Source organism: Oncorhynchus mykiss, chromosome 9, assembly GCF_013265735.2.
Source record: "Oncorhynchus mykiss isolate Arlee chromosome 9, USDA_OmykA_1.1, whole genome shotgun sequence".
NCBI classification, from domain to species: Eukaryota; Metazoa; Chordata; class Actinopteri; order Salmoniformes; family Salmonidae; genus Oncorhynchus; species Oncorhynchus mykiss.
This window is the reverse complement of record NC_048573.1, coordinates 36827402-36839987: the sequence shown is the minus strand read 5'-3', so window position 1 is coordinate 36839987 and position 12586 is coordinate 36827402. Positions and strand designations below refer to the sequence as shown.

The following is a 12586-nucleotide window of genomic DNA, read 5'->3' as shown; positions in this document are numbered from 1 at the left end:
TCAAATCAAGCTGTGCAGAAAGGAGAGGAGAGAAGGGAGGGCTGCTCTATCCATAGAGAGTGTGCACTCGGCACCCCTCATATTTACAGTGGAGTAATGCCACGGTGTATCTGCACTCCCAGTCCATTAGCTGGTCTTATTGAGAAATTCTATATAACTGTAGTAGCTTATTGATTAACATGGCGGAGAAAGCTGTCTTCCTCTGCAAATATGGGTGTGTTTCTGTTGTCATAACGATTTGGTGCAGTGCAGGGCCAGATGGTCTGTCGATGCGGGTGTTAAGCCATCCCTCTGAAGACATGAGAGGAAATCAGCTCTCACTGAGCACCTCAGAGGAAGCCATTTTGAAAATGACTGGCATTCTGCTTAGAATGACTTTCACTGACCAATCAGGGTTTCAAACCAAGTGTTCTTTAAGAGGTACTGGCTATTAGCAGCAGAACGAGGGTGGTAGATGTAATACAGAGGAAAATGGCGGCGCTAGAGAGGCACGCATGTGAAATGTGCCTTTCCCTTGTCCCTTTTTGCTGTTGTGAGACACTGAAGATGCTCCTAACACAACATAACTCAACTCTGCTCAGGGGTCCGCAGGAAATCCCTCAGTCTTTACCTTGTATGGGGATTTCTATGTGCCTTAGATATAATTAATGTTCTGTTTTTGCTACCCCCTATATTGTGGTTGTCACGAGACCAGTATCGCGATGCTACGATGACAAAAAAAAAGCACAAAGCAGACTCTTTGGTCCTTTAAAAAACCGACTGTATGTAACATTTTGTGCTATAGGAAATTGTTTTGTTTCTTTGCCACGATACCGCTGAGTATCGCAATATTGTTATCGTGACAGCCCTACGCTATACACTGTACTATAGGGAATAGGGATCCATTTTGGACGCGGCCTCAGTATGTTCTGGGCTGTGTACATGCCTGGGTATTTGTGGTAGTGTTCATTCAGGTCCTTCTGGAGCCTGTACGTATTGGTATGCTAATTTTGGCCTATAGAATGACGGTGGGGAAGGGGGGGGGGGGGGGGGGGGTTGGGGGCTCCTTGAAAGGCTTTAAGAGGCAGAGGGATGTGATTTACCCACGTTTCCCACACTCCCCCTGTTTCTTCCCTCGCTCCCCTCATTTATCCTCACAGCAAAACACAAGGCCCTCTACCCTACAGAGAGAGAGGGAGTCTTTCGTTTCAGCTTCTCGACATGGGGCTAATTTGAGAGTCTTTCTCATGGTTATTCCATCTTTGACATACTCTGTCGACTTAAATGTAGATTTGGGGATTCCTGAGATTGTCAGTGGACTGCCTTCGTTTCGAGTGTGTGGCCTCAGAGTGAGAGAGTTAGAGTGAATGGAGTGGGACTGATTGAATGTGCAAATCTCTGTTAGACTCTTTTGTGTAATGCAAGTTCCTAATATGTGTACTCTATGTCAGTTTGTACGTATCCAACTTGTGTATGTGTGTTGTACTCCAGCTGTGGGCTGTGTTATCAGTTTACAGTAAGGCCCAGTCTCTTCCATTCCTAAGACCAGTGCTTCATTTGAAAATGTGGAGGTGAGCGAGAGAGAGGGGTGGGGGAGTTCTGAGCTGGAGTCCTTAAAATGCTTTCCAGTTTCACTGACTCACCCAATGGTCACTCGTCGGTAATGGCCGGGGCAGGAGAATTATCGAAGATGCAACTCATATGAACTTTGATCGCTTTTATTATAGTTTTTACATTTAAAAAAGTGAGAAGGAAAAAACAATCATGCCACCAGAGTTACCGGATCCGGCCAAATAGATTCCGGACCAAAACAGTCGATGGAGAGGTGCAGGATCGGACTCCAATGAAGCACTGCCTGGACATGCCTGCTCTTAGCAGTAGGCACTATACATGCAAAGAATCAGTCAGCCTTCCCCCAATCAATTCGAACAGGCACACACTCTCATCTCTTTGTGTTTCTCTGATTCCCATTTTGCTCTTACTTTCATTGTTGGTTATTTTATTCCTTCTTTATCTTCCCTCTCCTCCCTCCTAAATCCTCTCACTCATCCTCCTCCACAATGACCAATGCTGTTCCCACATAGCCAGAGAACAGCCGAGGCGAGTGTGTGTCTGTGTTCACACTCCATGTGACAAACAAATGTGCTGTGGTGCTGTGTTTCCACACTCATTTGTCAGTATATTTAGGGCGTATGCGCCGGTGGAGGCTGCTGAGGGGAGGACGGCTCATAATAACCATTCCACTTATTCCGCTCCAGCCATTACCACGTGCCCGTCGTCCCCAATTAAGATGCCACCAACCCCCTGTGGTATGTGCCTGTCAGTGTAGTCCATACCCTTCCCTATGAACGTTTCATCGTGTTTCATGCAGTACATGTTTGGGTGTGGATATGAGTGTATGCTGTGCACGTTATACTCTGAGCGCATGTGTGTGCAGTACGCCTGTGTGTGTCTCGTGACCCCTGGCTACTGTAGATCATCTGAGACATGGAGCCTCTGTTCCACACTACTCTGAATGTGGAGACTGTTCTTCTACAAAGGGCCAGCCGCCACCCAGGGCCATTGTGGCCCTCCAGTCCCTCTCTATCAGGCCAAGAAGGGCCCCATTGTATCCCTTCATCCCTAGAATGGAAGCCTGTATTTTTTCCCGGGAAAACCCACGCCCTCTTACACCCTCCACCCAGCATGGCTGGTCCATCTTAAAGGGCACTGTGACCCCTGGGAACCCCCGCTCCCCCATTCGCCATCTCACACTGGGTCAAATGAAGCTGCACTGATCCCCTTTGTCTGGGTGTGTCCCCCAGTGGGAGTCCGACTGCACGCCCACGAGGGGGGACTGGGTTTGTGTTTGTGTATGTGGGGGGAGAGGATGTATACATCATGGGGAGTGCCCATGTGCAATAACACAACACTTCAACGAGCCAATAGTGAGAGACTGAATAGCAGCATTAGGTCCTATGTGACCAATGAGAAGACGCACTGGGCACAGACGTCAGTTCAACTTTCGACTCCTTGTAAAGTCCATGCCCTGATGAATTGAGGCTGTTCTGAGGGCAAAAGGGGGTGCGACTCAATATTAGGAAGGTGTTCCTAATGTCTTTTCCACTTATTGTAGATTGTAATTGACACTTGGAAGTGTAGAGGAAATATTCCAATCCACCAGATAGAACAGGGAGTGTTTTTGTCCCACATTTAGATTCAGAGTAACCTTTAATTCCCCTGATATAGACTGTTCTTGTCCTGCAGGTAGGACTGAAGGAGTGTTCTGAGATGCCAGGAATTTCATTCCAATGTGGGTTAGGCTGAATGACAGCTGGAAGGCAAGGTGGTATACTGCACAGATCTCTGCAGAGGTGTGGCTACCATTATCACTGGGGAATGTCATCTCAGATCGCTGTGTTAGCAGGATGGAGACAGGTGGGGGGGGGGAGCCCAGTGTGATGGAGGAAGGATGATGGCGATATAAATGAAGGATGGAGGGAGGATGACAGAGAGATGAAGGAGAGATGTAATATGAGGGTGCAGTGAAAGGAAAGAGGGGTAGAGAGAGTGAAGGGCAGAATGATTAATAATGAAAGAGGAAGGGTGTAGCAGATGAAGGACAGTGATGTGAACCCCTGCCTCTACATTCCAGGCAGCATGACCTAGTTTTTTGGACCTGCATGGCCCTAACACACACACACACACACTTAAGTGCTCACAGTGGTAAAAATAAGTTAAATATAGCATGAGAGAGAGAGAGAGAGAGAGAGAGAGAGAGAGAGAGTCAGAGAGAGAGTCAGAGAGAGAGTCAGAGAGAGAGTCAGAGAGAGAGAGAGTCAGAGAGATACAGAGAATCTTGTGCTATTTCACACTAACGTGAGAGGCAGAATTGATATTTGATGTTATATTACACTGGTGCTAGAGAAAGAGTGGGGAGAGTTGTTTGAGTGATAGCGAGAGGAAGGAACATCTCGGTTTGGTGAGTTTAGAAGTATTTCTTCCATACTTTTCTTTGCACCTCTGTTGTTTGCTCTCTCCCTTAGCCCACTCCTAAAGGGACACAGGGGGGATCTTGGAGTTGGGTTAAAGCGTTCCTCCTTTGTGTGTGATCTACGATTAACTTACTCCGTGCTCAGACTCCTCATATTGTCATGCAGACAGACGTCCGGGTAGAGCTGCTTTCAACCTCAGCCCTCAGCCTCGCTGTTCATGATTGTTAATTACACCAATAGGGGTTATAGTCAACATCAACACAGCCCACATGAACCCCAACCCCGGGATACATTCAAATGGGATGTATGTTCAGACATTAAACTCTTCATATATAATGCATACTGTGTTTGGATATTAGCAGTACAAAGTGAATCATGCGTAGCTGGGCTTTTAGTGAATAGTAAACACAAACACAGATGAGGTCCTAAGTGAGTCTTGTGGGGGTGAAATTAGTTCCTATTGTTCTTACTTGAATAGGATGTTTAAAGTCTATAGTGCTGAGCATTAACCAACATTTTAGTTATTTTTTCAGTTATTTTTCACCTACACCTTTCAATTATTTGGATTTAAAACATATTTCCTGCAATTCTACACACTGTTGTTGTAAGGTGCAGAGAAATGTTGCAGTTTTAAAGCAAATGTTCTTGCAATTCAATACATTTTGCCATGTCTAATGTTTATTCATATTTAAGTGACTCGAACATTACGACAAAGTCTATGGGCCCCCCAAAAATTGCTAAAAAACATTAGCTGACATGGGCTAGTTGATCTGGACATTTCTGACAAGTTATAAATAGTATGCAATGACTAACATGACTCATGATGAGGAACTGATGATGCACTACCCAATTTAGTAATGTCACCTTGTGCATTCTACTATTACAACAAAGAGTACGTTTAAAGCCGGACTCAGTTCCTTTCCAGTTTGGGAACCACTGGTTTAAGTGATTGATAGTGTTCAGCAGTCATAAAAGTATGCCATATTTTCATTGAAATACTACAAAATGGTGATTTTGTCAGACAGCATAGGAAGCAGCCCTATAGAGATGAGGTGATGACTTTAAATACAATCAAACAAATTGAATATACACAACAGCTGAAATATTTTATTAATGTAACGTAATGTGAATAAATGATGGTTAATAATGGGCATTCACAACCATCATGTGACTTGTATTAATTGTTTTATTATGTGATGTTACAGCATTCAACCCACATAGTGCATTTCATGTTTAAAAAAAGTATCAAAACCGAAACCAAACTGACCTCAAAAAGCACTTATCGCTCAGCACAAGAAGTTTAGGACAGAGAGGTTTCCAGGGAGAAGAGAGTGGTGCTGGGGGAGATGGAGAGATAGTCTAATGAAATGGTAGACTGCCGGATGGCAAGGCTCTGGTAGACACCTCAAGGGCTTTATCTGGTGGAGAAGACGGGCACTGGGGAAGTAGGTCAAAGGTCAAGACGAATGTAGGTGAAGCCTTCTTTCTTGCATTGATTTTCTGTGGGCTTGAAGGTCAGTGAAATCCATCTGAAATAGCCACAGACAATATGAACAGTCAGATTGGAGATCTAGACCATTACCAATGGTAGTGGTTGTAGTAGTCACTGTGCCTTTGGCTGTTAAAACTGGAGGTTTATACTGCCACCTATTGGATGGCTAGTGAAAATGCAGTAAATGTTTATGGACTGAAATCTCATTGGCGACAAATGCCTTATTCTTTTATTTTATTATTCTTTTATTTATTTTATTATTATTTTTTTTTTTTTACCCCTTTTTCGTGGTATCCAATTGTTGTAGTAGCTACGACTCCCGTATGGGCTCGGGAGAGACAAAGGTTGAATGTCATGCATCCTCCAATACACAACCCAACCAGCCGCACTGCTTCTTAACACAGCGCGCATCCAACCCAGAAGCCAGCCGCACCAATGTGTCGGAGGCTACACCGTGCACCTGGCAACCTTGGTTAGCGCGCACTGCGCCCGGCCCGCCGCAGGAGTTGCTGCTGCGCGATGAGACAAGGACATCCCTACCGACCAAGCCCTCCCTAACCCAGACGACGCTAGGCCAATTGTGCGTCGCCCCACGGACCTCCCGGTCGCAGCCGGTTAAGACAGAGCCTGGGCGCGAACCCAGGGACTCTGATGGCACAGCTGGCGCAGCAGTACAGCGCCCTTAACCACTGCGCCACCCGGGAGGCCTCAAATGCCTTATTCTAATGTGATCTCTCTCTCTCTCTCTCTCTCCCTCCCTCCTTCTACTGTAGCTGTGACGAGTATGTGACTCAGCTGGATGAGATGCAGAGACAGCTGTCTGCGGCAGAGGATGAGAAGAAGACCCTGAACTCCCTCCTCCGTATGGCCATCCAGCAGAAGCTAGCCCTGACCCAGCGCTTGGAGGACCTGGAGTTTGACACCGAGCAGACCCGCCGCGGGGGCAAACCTAAAGGCAGGACCACCAACGGCAGAACCACCAACGGCCAGACCAACACCGCCAACAACCCCCACGTAAGTCACGGGCTCACCTGCGCCGGCATCGGTCGCCCCAGTGAGCACAACATCATGCCCAACGGCATCCTGGGAGGCCCAGTGGTCTTCTGCAGCGAGAAGTACAAGATCTACTGCGACTGAAGCGGCTGCATTGTCAGCACGGGACTGCTGTGTACAGAGGGGAGGAGCCCGAGGTCCTCCCCTGACTTAGTGTTAAAGAGCCCTACTATGCTCGCTTAGCTCCCTGCCTGCTCAGCCTGGTGTGTGTCTAACCTATAGTACATACTTATGCCTATGGCCACGTATGGCCACTCACGCCTGCTAGTGTAAACGCTTAGGGGAATGCAGCTGTGTATGTACTGTACCGTACAGTACAGTGTGCCCTAGAAGTTTGGGATTGTAGTAGACATAATGTATGGCATGTGGATATGGCCTCAACCGGCCGCCGTTGGGCTTCTGTGGATATTATGGGGTGTCACTTCTTTCCGCCGTCATGGTGCTGTACTTATGATGATGTAAAAGGTGGCAGCTTTTGTGCTTAGTGTGTTCTGACCCCCCCTGAGTGTGTTGCCTGGTAACCATAATGCATTTGGGGGGTGGGGACTTGTGAAGAGGGTGTCACTTTTAGGATCATGTGACAGAAGTTGACGTCCTCTCCTCGTTTTGCTTGCCTGTTGGCGTTGGTGCTCCTTCGATAAAGCCCCCGCTCCTCTTCCCCTCTCTCTCCTGGCCCCCCAGGACTGAGCCAGCCCCAGCAACCCACTGACCAATCAGGTTGCTCATGAATGTTTACATTAACAAATGAAACAAAACAATATGCAAACTCCCCCTGCTGTTGCTAGGGAGCCCAGTGTGATTTGCTGGATTTTCTAACTGAAATTCAAAATTCTCAAAGCGGGTTGGCTGATAATTAATGATGTCGGAGGTGGGCGGTAAAGGAGCACCTAAGACCACAGGTGTTTCATTTCAAGATCCTTTAAGCTGCACACCAACGCGGTAGAGTCAGGCAGTCCAATCGCATGGCTTTGCAGCTGAAAATGCTACTGAGCTTTATAACAGTTTTTCTCTGTAAACAGGTGTGTCACAGCACATGCAGATGTGCTACAGGGCTCTACATTTGAACCAGAGCAGTTATTTAACGTCTGCAGAAATAAACAGAGGGCTATTCCATGTGACCTAGTATATGTCATATTGGTGGATTCTCTCAGCCATATTACTTAAGAACGAAAGAAAATGATCAAATAACTGTGAACAGATACAATATAGTTTTGATTGATGGTGATTTTTGTAATAACAGAAAAGATCCTAAAAGAGCACAAAAATCAATGGCACCCAGATCCGGATCGTAATTCTACAAACAAAACCGACCAATATCCCTCGGCAAAGTGCCTGTCGACCCAAACACTTGAAATCAACTACATCTATATATCGATGTAAAGCCCTGTCTTTGTGTCTGTCAGCCTAATGCTGATCTCTCTTCCTCTCTCTCCCTGTTGCTTCTCTCTTTCTCTTTTTTGGGAGGCCCTTTTGAGCTCTCAAATGAACTATGTGTGGGTATGTGGCTGAAAACCTTGTCCTCCTCACGTCTCAAACGTGTGGTTCGTCGCTTTGTTGTCATGACAACCCCTCTCTCTTTTTAGATTGTCAGCAGCTTGCTCGCCCTACAACACCACTCTCCCTTTAAGTAGAGAGGGGGATTGTGGGGAAAACCCCTGGATATTGTCAGGTAACGTCCTTGCGCACGTGTGTTCTGAAACCCTGCCTGTGTGTGTGTGTGTGTGTGTGTGTAATCTCAGCTCCGACACTGAGGTGAAAGACCCTTGTGTGTATGTCGTTTTCTCCAAATATTGCAAATAGATTCATTTCTGAGATGCTGTGTGGATGTGAGAGGACAACCAATGTACTGTCTTTATTACCCCCCCCCCCCAAAAAAAAAAGCTTTAACCCTTGCAATCTAGTGCCGGGCAGATTAAAAAAACTGATGTGGGGCTTGTGTTAGATAGAGCCATGTAATGCATACACGGTATTAGCTTTGTGGCGCTAAAAGCAGGGTTGATGCGAAGAGATTCTTGGAAGATTAATTCAATTATGCTTTTTAAAACTATATATTCTTAATAATACGATCGTAATCAGGTTCTAATCTTCTAGGATACTCCTAGGCCACCTCTCTCGGGTATGGAGAGGGAGAGCTTTGGTTCCTCCGAACGAGGGACGTCCTCAACCCTGCTTGAGTTGAGTATGTGCTGCGCTGCCCTACGAGGCCTTTAGTCACGCCACACAGTACGGAGACGAGGCTATCGCTCACATCAGAGAAGAACCTCCACGGGAGGGGAAATCACTATTCTGTTCTTGTTCCACTTAAGCGACAGTGATAGAATCACACTTTGTTTGTGTCAGTTTGCTCTGGGTGTAGAGAGTGGGAGAGGAGAGAGAAGTAATACTGGTGTTTAAAAGCACCTGCACCCGAAAGACGAGCTCTCTCAGCCGATTCTGAACATGATTTTGATACTGTGTTTGGGGAAATGAGTTCCAGGGTTTTCTGAGGGAGATGCTCTAAGATGACAAATGTATTTACATTAGGTTTTTGTTTGACTACTTTGTCTTTAAATGTGGTATTTTACCAGTGGACATTGATTCAAATGAGTTGACCTTCTATCCCTGTTCCCTTGTGTAGGCACTATAGATTCACTGAATAATCTATATATTTCATAATCCAGGATGTGATTGTGGCTAGAGAGACCCTCCCTAGTTCTCTTGGTTTAGTTTGAAATCAATGTCTGTTTATCTGGTGTCATCAATAGAATGCCACCAGAATAAGCTCCCTCCTACCTCTGCCTTTAGGCTCCGCCCACTTCACCTTTGAGTTCTCTCACACGCTCTTCGTCTGATTCCTGATTGGTTGAACGCCTGCACGCTAAAAAACACACCCGTTCTCATTAACCTGCATGCCAGTAAGGAAAGCCCCTCATATGACTGACCTGGTTCTGGGGTGTGGATTAAACTCTTGGGGCTCATCATATGTTTTGGAGGTGTCAAAGGTCATGGTACTTGTGAGGTCATCAGCTTCTTGCACTCACTGGTCTTCCTCGTGCAGTAGTGCTTTTATATCAGCTCCTCTGAAACATATTGACACAATGTTGATATGACAGTCTGCTTCAGCACTACTGACCCAGTTTGCACCAACCGCTAGTTAGTAGCTACTGTAACTAACTGGGCCTTCGGTGTACATCTTTTTACTCTTCCTTGTTTCATGTTTTTGATTGGAATGGAATCATTTCTGAGGAAGTTAACATCTCTCTAAATGTACCAGTAATGCAAATTTTTATGTTTTCTTTGTTTCTCCGTTTTGCAGTCATTTAATTCTGCCCGGAGGAGGTTCCTCCGACACAGGATCCTCTCACAATGCCGATGTCACATTCATTGTGCAGAAAACAGATAGCCCTATAGGCCAAGATTATGAAACCCACTTCAAGACTAAAAAGATCAAATGAAATCTCTGATAGGAAAATCCAATATTCCTCCAGGTTGCCCTTTAACTCGCAATATAGCACGACCTCAATGTCCTATGCATGGGAATGAACACGGTATTTCACATTTCCCCGCGCTGCTGCCGATGCTCACAAGTACAGTGAACTCTGCCCTCCTCATGAAATGATGATCAGAGTTTGTGATTGGCGGAGTTATCCCTCCAATGAGAAGCCAGGGGAACCATGGTCTTTTCTCAATGTAAATCAACCAACTGTTTTGTCTGGTTTGATCTTTTTTTGTTTTAGTTGATTTGTTTTCTTTAAGCTGTGCACTTTTATTATAGGATTATATAACTTTATATTGTTAACCTAGGAAAGGTTTGTAGTGCTAAGGTTTGTGACTTATTTAGTCAAGTATACACATATATTAAAAGGAATATATTTCCTCCTGTATATGGTCTCTTTGTACCATCTACAGAGACCATTTACTCTCCTAAAGTCTCACCGCAAACCAGAGTCCATCTATTGTTATTGTGCTTCTGAGAATTGATCCATCTGAATAACCATCCTTTTATTGTTATGTCTCATCATATTGCTTTATTATGCTGTTGGTTTGGTTTTTATATGTATGTTCTACTGCCATGTTTGAAACAAAATCCAGGGTGAGCTAATTCTGGGGTTTTCATGTATTTATTATTCCTAGGAATAGTTCAAAGCTAACAGAAACTTGACGACGCTCTGACTCAAAAAAAATGGTAAGAAGTTCTTGGGGGGGAAAAATGGAGTGACAAAATGATTTTGTTTTTTTCCATCTTCTTACCAAGGGTGTCACACTGATAAGGGATCACTGGCTCACAGAATTCTCTGCAAGTGCAACGATTAAATTCCAAATTGGAATGGTTTAATTCTCTCTTTGTTTATCGTGCCAAATCCTGGTACACCGTTTAGGTTTGAAAAGATTCAAGAATCAGAAAGACAAGCCGTACATCAGTGAGAAAGGTGTAGTTTGGGGCTGTGGCTTTCTGCTGAAGCGCTACCCGGGTTTTGCTTTGGGTTTGTTTTGTTCTTCATTCTGACCAGTAGTGCCTTTCATTGTTTCAAGGGAGAATTGTAGACTAGTACTTTGTGTTTGTTTTTTTAGGGGAGGAGTTTGGGTTGAATGACTTTGTGAGCAGCAATAAATGCAAAGAGGAGTAGCCCTTTTTGCAGGAGTGAGATGATCGTTTTGAAATTAGCTCAATTCAACTGATATTGTATTGAATTCTGCAGGTCAGTGATCCCAACAGCAAATTCAGGGGTATTGAGAAAATGTAGTTTTTTTTTATTATCAAACTTTGGGAACCAAAATAAATCCCTTTGGCCTCATTTTGAACAAAATGTTCCATGCACCACTATGTGTTTGGGCAGATCAGTGTACTATTGGAAACATCGACATGATCTCTAGCTTTGTATGGTGAAGGTAATGTAATATCTACAGTATTGTTGGCAAATGTGCAGAGAGCGCATTTTCTCTTTGATTTGTTTTTGTTTTTCTATTGAATATTTTTTTTTACATCATATATTAAAGTGTTGTGATTTCAGGAAATAGAAAACAGATTTTGCATCAACAAGCTTGAATAGTGCCATCCTAGCCAATGCTTGTTTGTTGAGGCGTAAAAAGTTATCATTACGGTTGAGAAGCGAAAAATACGGAGAAAACAAAGTGCAATTTAAATGCTGTTTTACAAGGAAAATAAAAGTTTTCTGTTTGCTGGAAGCGATAGCATTGTGATAATACACTAGCCGTGCAAACTTTATATTGTCATATTGTGTTTCAGTATTGATCCATATTGAGTTTGATACCTTTATATGAAATAACGACTTAATCTGTATGTTGGTATTTATTTGGATTGTCATGCAGTACTGTATTCTTATCAATAATGTGCATTATAATTAGTGGCATATTGATTACAACTTATTGTCATATGCATGTTTTTCAGTCATGGGAACCTTTACACAGAATCGAAAACAAACCTATAACTTTGGAGATGCTGAAAAAGTGAAAAAAATTTAATGATGAAAAAATGAGTTTAGTCTAATGTATTACTGCTGAGCTAATCCTATGAAAGTGTTGTTTTGTTTTCCTATAGAGAGGTGTTATGTCTGTGTAAAGGTAGTCATACTGGTTAAAATCAATAAATGTGACTAAAAAGACAAAGTGTCCTGTGTGTATTTTCATCCCAAACTCTCCCACTGTAAGTAAATGAACAGTTAACTTTGGAGCCAGTCTGATGCTGCAGGCTCCCCCTCAGAAGATCCCCAGCTGGGAAACAGAATGAGGGGGGACTTCCCAGCTGTCTGTAAAGACTCCATGACATGATCAAATTTCACACAATGCACAAAACTCTTCCACCCCCACCTTCTGTCTGGCTCCCCCTCTTTTTCCTCTCTCCCTGCCCTCATCCTTTGTCTTCTCTATTCTTCCTGTTATTTTCCATTTTCTTTTTCTGTTCTCCACATCTCACCCCTTTATATCTCTTTAACTCTCTAGATCTTTTTTTTCTCCCATTTACTCTCTTTTTCTGTCCTTTCCCTCTCTTTTATCCATAATTTGCTGCTGTGTATTAAAAAAAACTCCCACATACAAACAAACCGGGTGACTCTTGACCTCTCCACCCCCAGTAACTTCCTGTCCATGC

The 12586-nt window shown here is 44.2% G+C and overlaps 1 protein-coding gene across 5 annotated transcripts in view; it reads left to right on the top strand.

Moving 5' to 3' along the window:
• Positions 1-12106, top strand: part of LOC110531982 (protein bicaudal D homolog 2) — a 79819-nt gene extending 67713 nt beyond the window's left edge. For 2 of the 5 annotated variants that reach the window (XM_021615537.2, XM_036987908.1), the window contains exon 10: positions 6219-12106. In XM_021615537.2, coding sequence (XP_021471212.1) covers positions 6219-6582 — 364 coding nt within the window. In that variant the 3' untranslated portion in view covers positions 6583-12106. The remainder of the gene's footprint in view (positions 1-6218) is intronic. The other 3 variants (XM_036987907.1, XM_036987905.1, XM_036987906.1) reach the window with 3 other exon arrangements.
• Positions 12107-12586: the final 480 nt, after the last annotated feature.